Source organism: Kogia breviceps, chromosome 6, assembly GCF_026419965.1.
Source record: "Kogia breviceps isolate mKogBre1 chromosome 6, mKogBre1 haplotype 1, whole genome shotgun sequence".
Classification (NCBI taxonomy): Eukaryota; Metazoa; Chordata; class Mammalia; order Artiodactyla; family Physeteridae; genus Kogia; species Kogia breviceps.
Genome location: NC_081315.1, coordinates 20543675 through 20557602, shown reverse-complemented (window position 1 = coordinate 20557602; position 13928 = coordinate 20543675). Strand labels below are relative to the sequence as shown.

The 13928-nt window shown below is 35.2% G+C and overlaps 1 protein-coding gene across 1 annotated transcript in view; it reads left to right on the top strand.

Moving 5' to 3' along the window:
- The window catches only part of UBE2D3 (ubiquitin conjugating enzyme E2 D3), a 30110-nt gene extending 20958 nt beyond the window's left edge, over positions 1 to 9152 (top strand). Inside the window, 4 exon segments of the mRNA XM_067035553.1 lie at positions 767 to 844; positions 2001 to 2106; positions 4495 to 4588; positions 6590 to 9152. Of these exon segments, the coding sequence (XP_066891654.1) occupies positions 767 to 844; positions 2001 to 2106; positions 4495 to 4588; positions 6590 to 6635 (324 nt within the window). The 3' untranslated portion in view covers positions 6636 to 9152.
- Positions 9153 to 13928: the final 4776 nt, after the last annotated feature.

Genomic DNA, 13928 nt, shown 5'->3' with positions numbered 1-13928 from the left:
AGACCTAACTTTTTGGTTTGCCAGTAACCAGAATAGCCTGTTGAGGTACAAAGCCATTTGTGTATATATGACTATCATTAGAAGAAATATTCTACAAATAAATAAATGTAAACTTATATTTTCAAATTATAATTTGGTACATTATTATGTAGACTTTTTTAAAAAATAAATTTATTTATTTATTTTTGGCTGTGTTGGGTCTTTGTTTCTGTGCAAGGGCTTTCTCTAGTTGTGGCGAGCAGGGGCCACTCTTCATCGCGGTGCGCAGGCCTCTCACTGTCGCGGCCTCTCTTGTTGTGGAGCACAGGCTCCAGACGCACAGGCTCAGTAGTTGTGGCTCACAGGTCCAGTTGCCCTGTGACGTGTGGGATCTTCCCAGACCAGGTCTTGAACCCGTGTCCCCTTCATTGGCAGGCAGATTCTCAACTGCTGCGCCACCAGGGAAGCCCTATTATGTAGACTTTTATTGCTAAGTATACTTTGTAAGAATTGGGGTCTAGAACCTTGTGTTTCTGGGTAATTTTTTCTAAATTTCTTTAACTTCCATAAAGTAGGATCTAAGTAAATTAGGGTTCATTGTTCTATAGTAAATATTGTGATTTTTTCATTAATAACGAACTTCATTGTGGAATAATTTAGACTCTTGCAGTGTAAATAGGTAATTTTGCTTCATATTAGAGAAATGCTTAGAAAATAGAAATGTTACATGAATTATCTAGCAGTAACATTTAAAATAGCAGAGTTAAGCATATTTTTCTTTTCACAGAATGACAGCCCATATCAAGGCGGTGTATTCTTTTTGACAATTCATTTTCCTACAGACTACCCCTTCAAACCACCTAAGGCAAGTATTTCCCTTCCAAATCTGTGAGTATAGATTTGTGTTCTATTTCAGAAATAAGAATTTCTAATTCTTAGAAATTAGGGTTCTGTGTAAGTCAAGACTAAATTGATATGAACGTGTAGTGAATAAGAATAATTGAGGCAGAATGTATATATTGAGTTGACTCACTGATGTTGAATGCTGACTCTTAACCTTTAGTTAAAAGAGCAGCTAAATCTGGATTTAAACTTTGTAAATGGAGGTGAGAATTGCCGTATCCTTAATGTTGCAAGGCTCAAATATACCATGTGAAAGCTTTTTTTTATTTTCCCCTTTATTGTGCTTATACAGATTTGGATTATTACCCCTATTGTCTTATAATACTAGGCTTCCAAATATCCAACTTCAGTATGCATTTTCACATTTTGCTAAAAAGTATACCATATTTGTATTGGGGTTTAAACAGACTGTAATACATTTTGGGCTTTGAGCTTGCACACGTAACAGTAAATTTATCAAAACTCAAGAGTTGCTTAATGCACTGGGGTGACTGGTTTATAGGTATTAAAAGCATGTGGTCCGTAACTTTTCAGAGCCATTGAGATAAACTCAATCTATATGAATAACTATGGAAGATAATATATATAGAACATTGGCACTACACTAAAACTATTTTCACAATTATAGGTGCAGTATGACAGTTATTTTAGATGAAATGCCTTTGTGATTCAAATTTGTGTTTTTTATGTACAGTGGAAATGGAGGCTAATCGATGCCTTAGATGAGCTGGCCTGTGTGTTTTGGTTTACATTTGGAAGTTTCTTATTTTTAAGTGACTGTCAAATACCCTTCAAATGGCTCTTTGATACTCATGATATGGTAGGGCCAAAAGTTAACCTTCAGAGCAACCCACCATATCATTGACAATAAAATTTTTGCCCCAAAGTTGTGTTTTCCATTTTAATTAAAAATAGGGGAGCCCTTGAGGGATCTTGGTCAGAATATAGAAACCAGTTTCTGTAATATTTGGTCCTTTTAGGTGTATTAATTAGGTTTTAGCTATTTGATTTTTTAGAATTTTAACAGTATTTTGAGTCTTGCTAAAGTCTTCTGCCAAAGTTTAGGGTGCTTGTTTTTATTTGGGAAAAACACCTAAAGTTTCTGTTTTTGTTTTTAGGTTGCATTTACAACAAGAATTTATCATCCAAATATTAACAGTAATGGCAGCATTTGTCTCGATATTCTAAGATCACAGTGGTCTCCTGCTTTAACTATTTCTAAAGGTAAAATAGTTTTAGAGAGTCTTGAGAGGCTGATTTTCTAATTTTGAGCCTACTTCTCTGAGTATTTTTATGACGACAACTTTTTGATAAAGGTGGGGAGAGGAACAAGAAGTTACATCATTTTAGCTCTTTAGCAGTATTGATTTAAAAACATTTTGTGGGAAGAAGTTAACATTCAAATGGGGGGGGCATTTATTTGCAAATAACAGTAGCAACATTTATTTTAATTGATTTCTGCAGTATTTTTCAGTCCCAAGCCACCTGCACATCTCATTCACTCGTTGCCTTTTAGCTAAAATGATATACCAAAAGTTAACAGAGCTTTTGGAACTTGAGCTTTCTTATAGAAATATTGTGATTTTGCTTTCCTGTGTTTATTTTTTAGATAAAAAACCTTTTTTAAAAACCTTTAGTTAGGTGTTTGGTGATCATGGTAGGTTGTTCCTACCTAATAATAGTCTAAAATGTATAGTCTTGGGAAGGTCTGTAGATAAATTCTGCTCTTCTATTTTAATAGGAATCCATTATGTGACATCTTTAATAGGTTGTCCAGTCTCCATGTCAGTATCCCAGATGGAGATGGAGTGTCTCTCCATCTCTTACTCTTTGAATGACTCTGGTGGCTTTTTTGTCGCTTTTACCCCACAAGTAAAATCATCTAACACAAAACTACTAAATGGGAAGGAAGTCTGCCTTTTAGTAATTTTCAGTTTTTGGTATTGGCTTAGCATTCCTTAGTACACAAAATTAGTTTTTAATGTTGCTAATTATGACAGTATTTCAGATATTTGAGGATAGCAGCTAACTCGAAGCATTCTCAATTTCTGGCTGAGTACTTACTGCAGCATTCCCCAAATTGTTTCTTGAAATAGTTAATAGTGTTTTACCAAAAGTTTTATTTTTATGAGTATGGTAAATGCAAAGTGAAACTGGTTTTGTTTGTCATTTGTTTTTTAAGGCAGGACATCATAAAGCCTGTCATGTGTTTGTACAGTGCTTTTGAATCTCCTTAAAGGGACCAAAATTTTATTTGATTGGAAATACTTTTTGCGGTGGGAAAGAAAAACAATTTGGGTGAATGCTGCTGTAATTCTTTCAAGTGCGGCATAATTTTAGGCCTATTTTTCACCCTCTTTGATACATTCAAATTTCTTTTCAGATCAGGCTCTCTAAACACCAGATACCTGGTATTAAGAAAGCTTTAATACTAGGTTCCCGGTTATTTTTTTTAAACCATCGTTGGGAATGCACTGTAATACTGAACACTTTCTCTATAAATGTGGGTTTAGTTTTATATTTGCCCCCGCACTTGGTTTTAAAATTATATGTGTGATAATAATGTTGTCTTTTGACCACTTTAAGTTTTTATATCTTTTATAAAAACCTTGCACAGTGGCACATAACAGACATTCAAAATGAATTAGGTACACGTTCCATGATGCTTGGCATCTTTTTTTTTTTTTTTTTTTTGCGGTATGCGGGCCTCTCACTGTTGTGGCCTCTCCCGTTGCGGTCCGGACGCGCAGGCCTAGCGGCCATGGCTCACGGGCTTAGTTGTTCCGCGGCATGTGGGATCTTCCCAGACCAGGGCACGAACCCGTGTCTCCACCAGGGAAGCCCTTGGCATCTTTTAAGTTGATATTTTGAACAGGGCAGGGTAAGAGCTAGAGTTGAAGGCCCACTTAGTAATAGATCTTGGCGTTGTTAAATTTAACCAATACTCTTGGGATATGGTCTCTACCTTATAAATTCAGGGAGACAAAACATACAGTCAGTGGGGGCAGTTGTGAATTTTTGTGAAACTCCCCCAAGAGCAGGACAGAAAGTGCATTTTTTTTTTATCATGGCAAACAGCTAAGAATAATACTGCACAGATGTTCCCCAGATATTTTTATTTAAGGTCCCCCCACCCTGCAGAGTATCAAGAAACTCCAGTTGCTTAAATTCTTATACCACTTAACTATTTTAAAAGGTAATACAGGGAATTCCCTGGTGGTCCAGTGGTTAGAACTCTGTGCTGCTGCTACAGGGGGCACAGGTTTGATCCCTGGTTGGCGAACTAAGATCCCACATGGCTTGCAGCACAGCAAAAAAAAAAGTTATATAAACTAATATGGCATCATTTGACTATCTTAGAACCCCTGATTTTGGCAGATTTTTATAGCTAATCAGTAAACTTGATGCCAGGAAAGATCTATCTTTAGTATTTCTTACCTACCAGGAACTTGTCTCCTATAAAGCAGAATCTCTGTAAAGCTATGTCTTATGGAGATTAAGGTATAAACTAATAAAAATCTTTTGAAGATTGAGGTTTATAATACATGTTTTTAAATACGTGTATATATCCAAATTCTTGATGATGGGTAACAGGCATTTATTTTCTTCCAGTTCTTTTATCCATTTGTTCACTGCTATGTGATCCAAACCCAGATGACCCCCTAGTGCCAGAGATTGCACGGATCTATAAAACAGACAGAGATAAGTAAGTATGTACTAGTTTAAGAAAACAGTATAAAAAATGGCTTTTCTTAATGAGTTAGGCTTATACTTTGCCCTAAGTTGTCATGGCAACGCCAAGAAGACTTGATGCTTATTTCTGGTAAGATGATAGTTGAAATGTGCAGAAAGCCAGTTATTGAAATGTGATTTTTTTTTTAATTACTAGGTTTTGGTTTATGTGGCAATAAATAGCCCGTCTAAAATGTTTTATTTTTCTAACATGTTCAACGTTTTGTCACTTTGTTTTGAGAAAGAAAGGTATTTTTTCTTCACCCCAATTATGTTTTTGAAAAAATATATCTGTACTGTTGTAAAAATTTGGTCTGAATTTTTAATATATTGACTTCTTTATGTACAACTTTACCATTATAACTTTTGTATGTTATAATTAATGCTAAGTATACTTGTTCAATTAGGTACAATAGGTTAGCAAGAGAGTGGACAGAGAAATACGCTATGTTGTAGGGTAAGAGGATCTGCACTCTATGGTGCGCTTATTCATGGTACTGCCAGCACTTGAGTGCTGCATGCGTTAAGGCACTGTATTAACTAACAAAAGGTAACAGATGTGGCAGTTTTCTGAAAACTGTATATTTAACTGCTTGATCTCTGTTTAGCGTGAAAGTATACTCAATAGTCATTGCTTGAGAGTATTTTTGCATGGCAAACCAGTTATCTAGCACCAGTAAGAAAGAAAACTTTAGTTTTTCAAACTACTACAGTATTTAAATTTTAACTTTAAAATTGGTATATTTTAAACTTCAGTACTATATGGAATGTGGTAACTTGGTTAAAATTTTGCCAAGAGATAACAATGTAAGGGAGAAACACTTTTAAGCCTCACCATCTATACTAAATGTTCATTACTGACAAGCATGCATTAGTGTCAGCTATACTTTGTGGCTCCCCGTATGCTAAATAAAAACCTTTGTTATAAAGTGCTGGCTTTACAAGAGGTATCCTTAAGTGAGGTAACCATGAATTGGAGGAAAGAATTTTTATATGTTAAAGTTAGAAAAATGGTTGAACTATGTTTAGTTCTCGGTTTGAAATGGAGTTTATATTTTATAGAGGTCAAACTGTAAATACAAATCAAAAGTTCTCCTATGCCCTTTTATATATTTGTTTCGAAAAGTTATCACTTCATTATTTGTTCGGGTAAGTAGCCTGTGGCATGGTTGTAATACAAGGAGAAATTGATAGCATTTTATCAGTATTAGTGATCTGCCTCAGTAATAAATAACCTTGCTCCTCATGTATGAATTACCTGTTGATCTTTTAAAACAGATGCCCCCAGTTGTACTCCCAGAGTCTCATTTCATCAGGTCTCAAGTGGGGTTTGTTAGCGCCAATCACCACACTTTAAAAGTAACGTGGTTTTGACTAACACATGACACACCCACCTCAACTTGAAAATTACTGCTCTTTTATCACCTTACCCAGTGTCTTACTTTTCGGCCTATGCCAGAGTCTCAAAGGCGTCTTCTTTCTCTTTTGGTAATAATATCCAGGGTCAAGTAACTTTTCAAAGTCTAGGATTCAGATTAAAATGTTTTAGTTCATTGTTTGGTCTGGCTTTAATGGAAATTGCTATAGATACACAGAATCTGCTGTTCTGATGAATTGTAAAAAAAAAAAAAAAAATTTAATGTTAAAATTTGTTGGAATGGATACTAGTTGTAGAGTTTCTAATAGAACATTAGGTCAGTGGTAGGAGACAAAAGATCTTTGATTTTTGTTAGCCATTCTATGTGTTTATTAAAATACTACTTTCAGTGTATTAGGACATTGTATTGAAGCATAAAGTTCTCGTTTCCTACAGTGCTTTGAGTACCAGTGCTTTTTCTTCCTTGTTGGCTTTATTCTAATCATAGCCATTAAAGGTGACTGCCTGGTGAGTCTAGAGGTAAAATAGATTCTTTCCTTCCCTTTTAAGTATTAAAAATTATTTTAACTTTTTAAATAACATCTTTTTTATTTACAGGTACAACAGAATATCTCGGGAATGGACTCAGAAGTATGCCATGTGATGCTACCTTAAAGTCAGAATAACCTGCATTATAGCTGGAATAAACTTTAAATTACTGTTCCTTTTTTGATTTTCTTATCCGGCTGCTCCCCTATCAGACCTCATCTTTTTTAATTTTATTTTTTGTTTACCTCCCTCCATTCATTCACATGCTCATCTGAGAAGACTTAAGTTCTTCCAGCTTTGGACAATAACTGCTTTTAGAAACTGTAAAGTAGTTACAAGAGAACAGTTGCCCAAGATTCAGAATTTTTTTTAAAAATGGAGCATGTGTATTATGTGGCCAATGTCTTCACTCTAACTTGGTTATGAGACTAAAACCATTCCTCACTGCTCTAACATGCTGAAGAATCATCAGAGGGGGAGGGAGATGGATGCTCAGTTGCCACATCACAGGAAGCAGCATTATTCTAGCAGCATCCATTCTTGTGTAAGCCTTCCACTGTTAGAGATTTGAGGTTACATGATATACTTTATGCTCATAACTGATGTGGCTGGAGAATTGGTATTGAATTTATAGCATCAGCAGAACAGAAAATGTGATGTATTTTATGCATGTCAATAAAGGAATGACCTGTTCTTGTTCTACAGAGAATGGAAATTGGAAGTCAAACACCCTTTGTATTCCAAAATAGGGTCTCAAACATTTTGTAATTTTCATTTAAATTGTTAGGAGGCTTGGAGCTATTAGTTAATCTATCTTCCAATACACTGTTTAATATAGCACTGAATAAATGATGCAAGTTGTCAATGGATGAGTGATCAACTAATAGCTCTGCTAGTAATTGATTTATTTTTCTTCAATAAAGTTGCATAAACCAATGAGTTAGCTGCCTGGATTAATCAGTATGGGAAACAATCTTTTGTAAATGCAAAGCTGTTTTTTGTATATACTGTTGGGATTTGCTTCATTGTTTGACATCAAATGATGATGTAAAGTTCTAGAGAGTGAATATTTTGCCATGTTCAGTTAAAAGTGTGCAGTCTGTTACAGGTTGACACATTGATTGACCTGATTTATGCAGAATTAATAAGCTATTCAGATAGTGTAGCTTTAGTATGCTGCACATGATACTGGCAGCCCGGGAGTTCATAGATGGACTTGGGACCCAGCAGTTTTGAAACGTGTATATGGAGTTTAAGAAATTTATTTTCCAGGTGCAACCCCCATCTAACTAAATTTTTTCTTCACCTTGTACACTTGACAGCTGAAAAAACCATAACAGAGTAATAATGGGTCAAAATTTACAAAATAAAGTACTGTTTTGGTGTGGGAGTTGTCATAAGGCTATGTTGAAGTGACTTAACTATGTGGGATATTGAGTTTTTTTTTTTTAATGGAGTGAGTATCCATTAAAATGAATTTGTTCAGCCATTTACATTAATGAGCATTTAAATGCAACAGATATCATTTCAGGTGACTTAACATGAATGAATAAAAGTCAATGCTATTGGATTATTTTTTGTTTGACAAGTGCTATCTGTGCCACTTATTTAACTTCTGTAGTAACAAGGGCATTATCATTCTTCACCCTTCCTAATTCTGACGCTATAGTTTTATTACTTTTTCCTAGTTATTTTGATTTGTCCATTGCTTTCTTACAGTCCTGTATTCGATTTCTAGCACATCTGTGACTTTTCCACTTCCACATTTTTGCACTGCTTACACTTATGTGCAATCTTATTGTCTGCGCACAGATGTGGAAAGTTAGATATAAAATAAATGTTAAAGCTTGATTTTTATAAACATTTTAATATGTAGTTTGGACATGATTTATTGACTTGAGGTTCTTCTCTAAACTGAAAGTGAAATGCATGCCTTCCGAAGATGTTTTGGCTTTGTTAATTCTGTAATAAGCATTTCATTGAGAAATATCAATCCAGTTAATACAATTTTCCAATGAGTGAATTTTTCATTTTATCTTTTGCTTTAAAAATAATTCAAGGGTAGATGTCATACTGTTAAAACTGTTGGATTCAAAGTACAAATGAGAAATTAGTAACATACCTCTCCACAAGGTAAGAAACTTTTTTTGGCTCTATTTTTAGAATACTGAGATTCCCTCAAAATAACAGCTTTTATAGTAGGCATATCCTTTCTTAAAAGCCAACCACGAATAAAACATATTTGTCAGAGCTTCTGGATTCCTAATTGGCTTTCAAATTGACCTTTTTAGCCATAGACAGCCCTTAAGTGTTTATAGAGATGACTTCCTTAAACTATTGTCATAATGATTAGTAGATGTGTCCAGTTCTCTGTATCTTTGACTTGATGCTTTCTATATTTCGTATGTCACTTCTAAGGGAATAAGCCATAAAGGCTTCTCCAGGTTTAAGAGAACAGTAAAGTACCTGGAAAACCAACATTTTTGAATGTACAAACACTGGACTTGAGATCATCTGCAATGAAACCTTCAAAAGAATCCCAAGAATTTGTCCTTCCCCCCACCCCCATATATATTACTAGTGCCATGTATAGGACTGAAGTGATCATTAGATTAAAAATTGATTTTGGTTCTTCCTGTTTCCTATGTCTTTTAATGCATAACTCAGATTTTAAATACTTAAGTCTCTCTTAACCTATGGGAATTATAGTCCAGTTGACCTGTTAATGATAAATTATATTTTAAGTGACTCATTTTTATTCCTGGGCAGGTTTGCAATGTGATAATCAGACTTAAAAAAAATAACGTACTACTCTGCTTTCTTGTGTGGGTGTACTCACAATTTTTTAAAGTATGAACCACAGTTAACTGGTGGTCTCAGGGGTAGTGAAACACTCACTTTTTTTTTTTTTTTAATGGCTTAGTTGACATACTTCAGATACTGATCATGCTGTGTTAGTGATTTTGGAAGTGACTCAAATTAGCCATGTTTTGTGTTGGCATAACAGAACTGTTAAATGATTGTTGATTACAGTTTTAAGTGAATTTGTCTCTATTTTATGAGGAACCCAGTGCAAGTCACTAAATATTGTCTAATAGTGACATCTGCATAACACTTGTAATAGCTAAGGTTAACAGAGCTTAAAGGATTGTTACCATTAAAGTCTGTGTTTAAAGACACTCTGGTCTTAACTCGGTAATTCCAGCTAACATGAAATCCACACTTTAACTTAATACTGTGTGTTAGTTCTATTTTTGAATTTCTTAGAGTTATAACAAAAACTATGGTCTGTAAAGAATTTAGAACAGTGATTCTCAAAACGTGACCTGAAGACCAGCAATAATCAGTATCATTTGGGAAGTTCTCTAAAATGGAAGTTACCAGACCCCACTCCAGGCCTACTGATTGAGAAACTATGGAATGGTACCCAGTGGCCTGTTTTGAAAAACCATCCAGGTGAAGGCTGTTCCTAGTTCTCCCTTGTAATAGACTACAGCAGTGATACTTCCAACCCTATGATGATTTTACTCATTTTACTCTTGATGTTTCATGGCTGTAAGAGAACTTGTTATACTGTATGCCCAAGTATTACATTTCTAACGACAGATTCGTAATACTTCTAATACTGTGGGTTGATTTACATGTTTACTTAATATTTATTAACATCCTACAGTGAACTAGTTTGAGTAACAGCCTAGCCCAGTGACATTCAAGTTTATAACTAAGATCTAACTATTCTGGGTATGCATAATTCAGCCAGTAGTCAAGTAATAGTTAAAATGAGTAACCAGGTGCAAGAGGTTTCCTGCTAAAGTTGGCTAGTTACCTAGCTGAACAAGGATTTGAGCCCTGGTCTCATTCTGTGGCCTAAGAAGCTTTTGGGGGGCTGTGGGAGGTGGTTTGAAAACATAAGATGTCATGTTAAGGGTGTTAGCAGTCTTCATTGAATTTAGAAGATACTGAACATACCCTAAGGTAGCTATTAAAACTTTCTACTCCCAGTATATGGAAAAATAAACAGTAAGGGTATTTGGACCAGAATTTTAAGACGTGACAGCCCCTCCCCCTCCAAAATAAAAGTTATGGAAGAACTTGTGTTGAAAGGTCAAAAAGTTCTAGGAAGACTAGGAAGATTGCAGTTAGTGGAGTGTTTTTTTCAGTTCCCCAGTAATTAACCAATATTTTGCATTCTTTCCTGATACTCTGTTAAACTAGTTTCTTTCTTTGCCTCATTTTGAAGAATTTTTTAATGAATAACTGGTACACAGTGTTCCTGATAGTTGCTTTTTTACATGGAATATGTTGTTTTAACATTCCGTTGTCGATTATCTCTTCCCAAGTTGTACACTTTCTGGATGAAATTATGTATTTAAAAAATTTTAAGAGCCCTCAATTTTTTTCTGTATTGTAGAAAATGGTTTTATGAAATAACTACTTTTCATTCTTACTATTGTCTGAGCCTCTATGTAACCTCGATTCCTTGTTTACCATATCAAATTTGAGTATTGTCAAGTAAGGCCAAACCATGAAGTACTTTCATGCCCTGGTTGCTTAAGGACAGAGTTAACCATTGTGATATGCTGACCTACCAGCCATTTCTCCTGAACTTCCTATTCAGGAACTTCCTATTCATCATCCCATCTGGCTATCTGAAGGATGACTGACTTGATTTCTACACACACACACCCCTACCTCTTCTTGTCCTCAGTAAGTACAAACATTTTAGTTGCACTGGCCCAAAACCTAGGCATTAACCTTGATTTCTCACACTTCAAAATTAAACAGCAATTCTGTCAGTTCTACCTAAATTTTTTTTTTTTTTTCAGAATCTACCTATTCACCATATCCACTGCTGTCACGGTGGTCTAAATGTACATCATCTCTTGGATTCTTGCAATAACCTGAGTAGTGTCCCTGCTTTTTACTTTGCGAGTAATCTATCCCACACACAGCACCCAGCATATTCCTTTTAAACCATATCTGATAGTGTTATCACTTTGCTCCAAACCTAATGGTTTTTCATCTCATTCAGAGCAAAAGCCAAAATGCTAAAAGCAATTTACAGGCTGGAATGACTTTTCCCACCACCTTTACTTCCCTAATCACTCTTCCCCACCAACTTCCTCAGCTCCGTCACACAGGCCTCTGCTGAGGCTTGAACACAGCGGGCTTTTTCTTACCTCAAGATGTTTCCCTTGTTCTTCCCTTTACCTGGAATTACCAAAGATAAAGTATGGCTCCTTCTTCCCTGTTAGGTCTCTGTTCAAATGTCAACCCATCAGTGTTTTTTTCTCAACTATTCTATATAAAATAACAGCACAGCACCGCCACTATAGAGTGCACCGTGGCATATTCTGCAATATCCACCTTAAATGTAATATTTACTGTTAACTCCCCAGCCTCACCCCAGAATGTAAGCTCTGTAAGAATAGGATTTTTCTTTTGTTCCCCTACATGACTTAGGTGACTGCCTGGCACATTGTTAGGTGGTCGGATATTTAATAGATGACTATGAGCTAAATGGTAGACTTTGCCAAAAGTATTCCTTGTTTTTCTTTAACTCCAAAAGTACAAAAACCAAAAACTTCAGTATACTATAGAAAAATAATTAATGGAACCTTGACTGACTAAAGGCCACCTCAGTGAGTGGACAGACATTTCAGTTTCTGTCAGTATAGATGATTACACTGACCATCTCTCCTGTGAAAAAGCAACTAAACGTGGGAAAAAACATTTTTAAAAAATGTGTTAAAAAAAAAAGTCAAGAGAAAAAGTACTCAAGCCAAAACCAAATTGAAACAGGAACCCAAAAAGGAAGCTGACTATAATCAGAAACTAGCATTCATCTTGAAAACACTTGAAGAACCAATGAAATGTATTTTCATGACCTTTGCAAAGCCCAGAATGCATCCAAAGAGTGTTCAAACAGGATTAAACCCATCCCTAATACATAAGATGGGGAGTTTGCATATCTTGAATTTTGATGCTCTGTGGCAGGAGAATATTCTCTCAGAATATGTAATAATAGTTTGGCCTTTGTGAAGATTTGTAGCCCTAAATCTTACTACATAGGTAGTCTGAGAAAACCCAAGCAGAAGATTGATGTTTTTAAAGTTCCAAATCAGAGCAACCCAGTGCTGGCAGAAGCAAACATATACTCTGCGGGGACTCAATGATAGCTCACAGTTAAAAATCAGAAAGGAAAAAAGTACAAAGGAACATGGTACAATGAGTAGGAATTGAGTTGCAAAAATTTCAGACATTAAAAAACATCAGGTCATCCAAATTGGAAAGGAGGAAGTAAAACTACATTTGCAGCGGATGTGATATAGAATATAAATTATTAGAGCTAATAATTCAGCAAAATTGCAGGATACAAAAGTCAAGACGTCAGTTTTGGGGGTTTTTTTTGACCACACAGCTTGCAGGATCTCAGTTTTCTGACCAGGGATTGAACCCGGGCCATGGCAGTGAAAACCTGGGATCCTAACCATTAGACCACTAGGGAACTCAGTTGTATTTCTATAAGCAATGAAAAATCCTAAAATGAAATTAAGAAAACAATTCCATTTATAATAGCACCAAAAAGAAATAAGAATAAATTTAACCAAGGAAGTGGCAGAACTTGTATACCGAAAATTACAAGGTATTTCTGGAAAAAAGTCCTGAATAAATGGAAAGACAGACACCCTGTGTTCATGGATTAGATTTATTATTGTTAAGATGGCAATGATCCCCAAAGTAATCTATAGATTCAGTGCCAACCCTATCAAAATCCCAATGATTGTTTTTGCAGAAATGGAAGATACAAAAATTCATACAGAATTGCAAAGGAGCACAAAAAACCAAACAATCTTGAAGAACAAAGAGGACTCATACTTTCTGATTTCAAAATTTACTACAAAGCTACAGTCATCAAACCAGTATGGTACTAGCATAAAGATAAATTTACAGACCAATGGAATATAATTGAGAGTCCAGAAATAAGCTCATATACATATTATGGCCAACAGGGTGCCAAGACCACTCAATGGGGAATGAACAGTCTCTTCAACAAATGGTGCTGAGACAACTGGATATTAACATGCAAAAAAAAAAAAAAAAAAAAAAAAAATTTGGGCCACTACCTCACATTATATACAAAACAACTCAAAATGGATCAAAGTCCTTAATGGAAGATCTAAAACAAAACTCTTAGAAGAAAAGAGTAAATTTTCATGACTTTGGATTTGGCAATAAATTCTTAGATATGATACCAAAAGCACAAGCAATGAAAGAAAAAATAGATAAATTGGACTTCCTCAAAATTGTAAACTCTGTATCAAAGGACACTATCAAAGTGAAAAGATAACCTAAAAGCAGTATTTGCAAATCACATATCTGGTAAGGGTCTAATATCCAGAATATA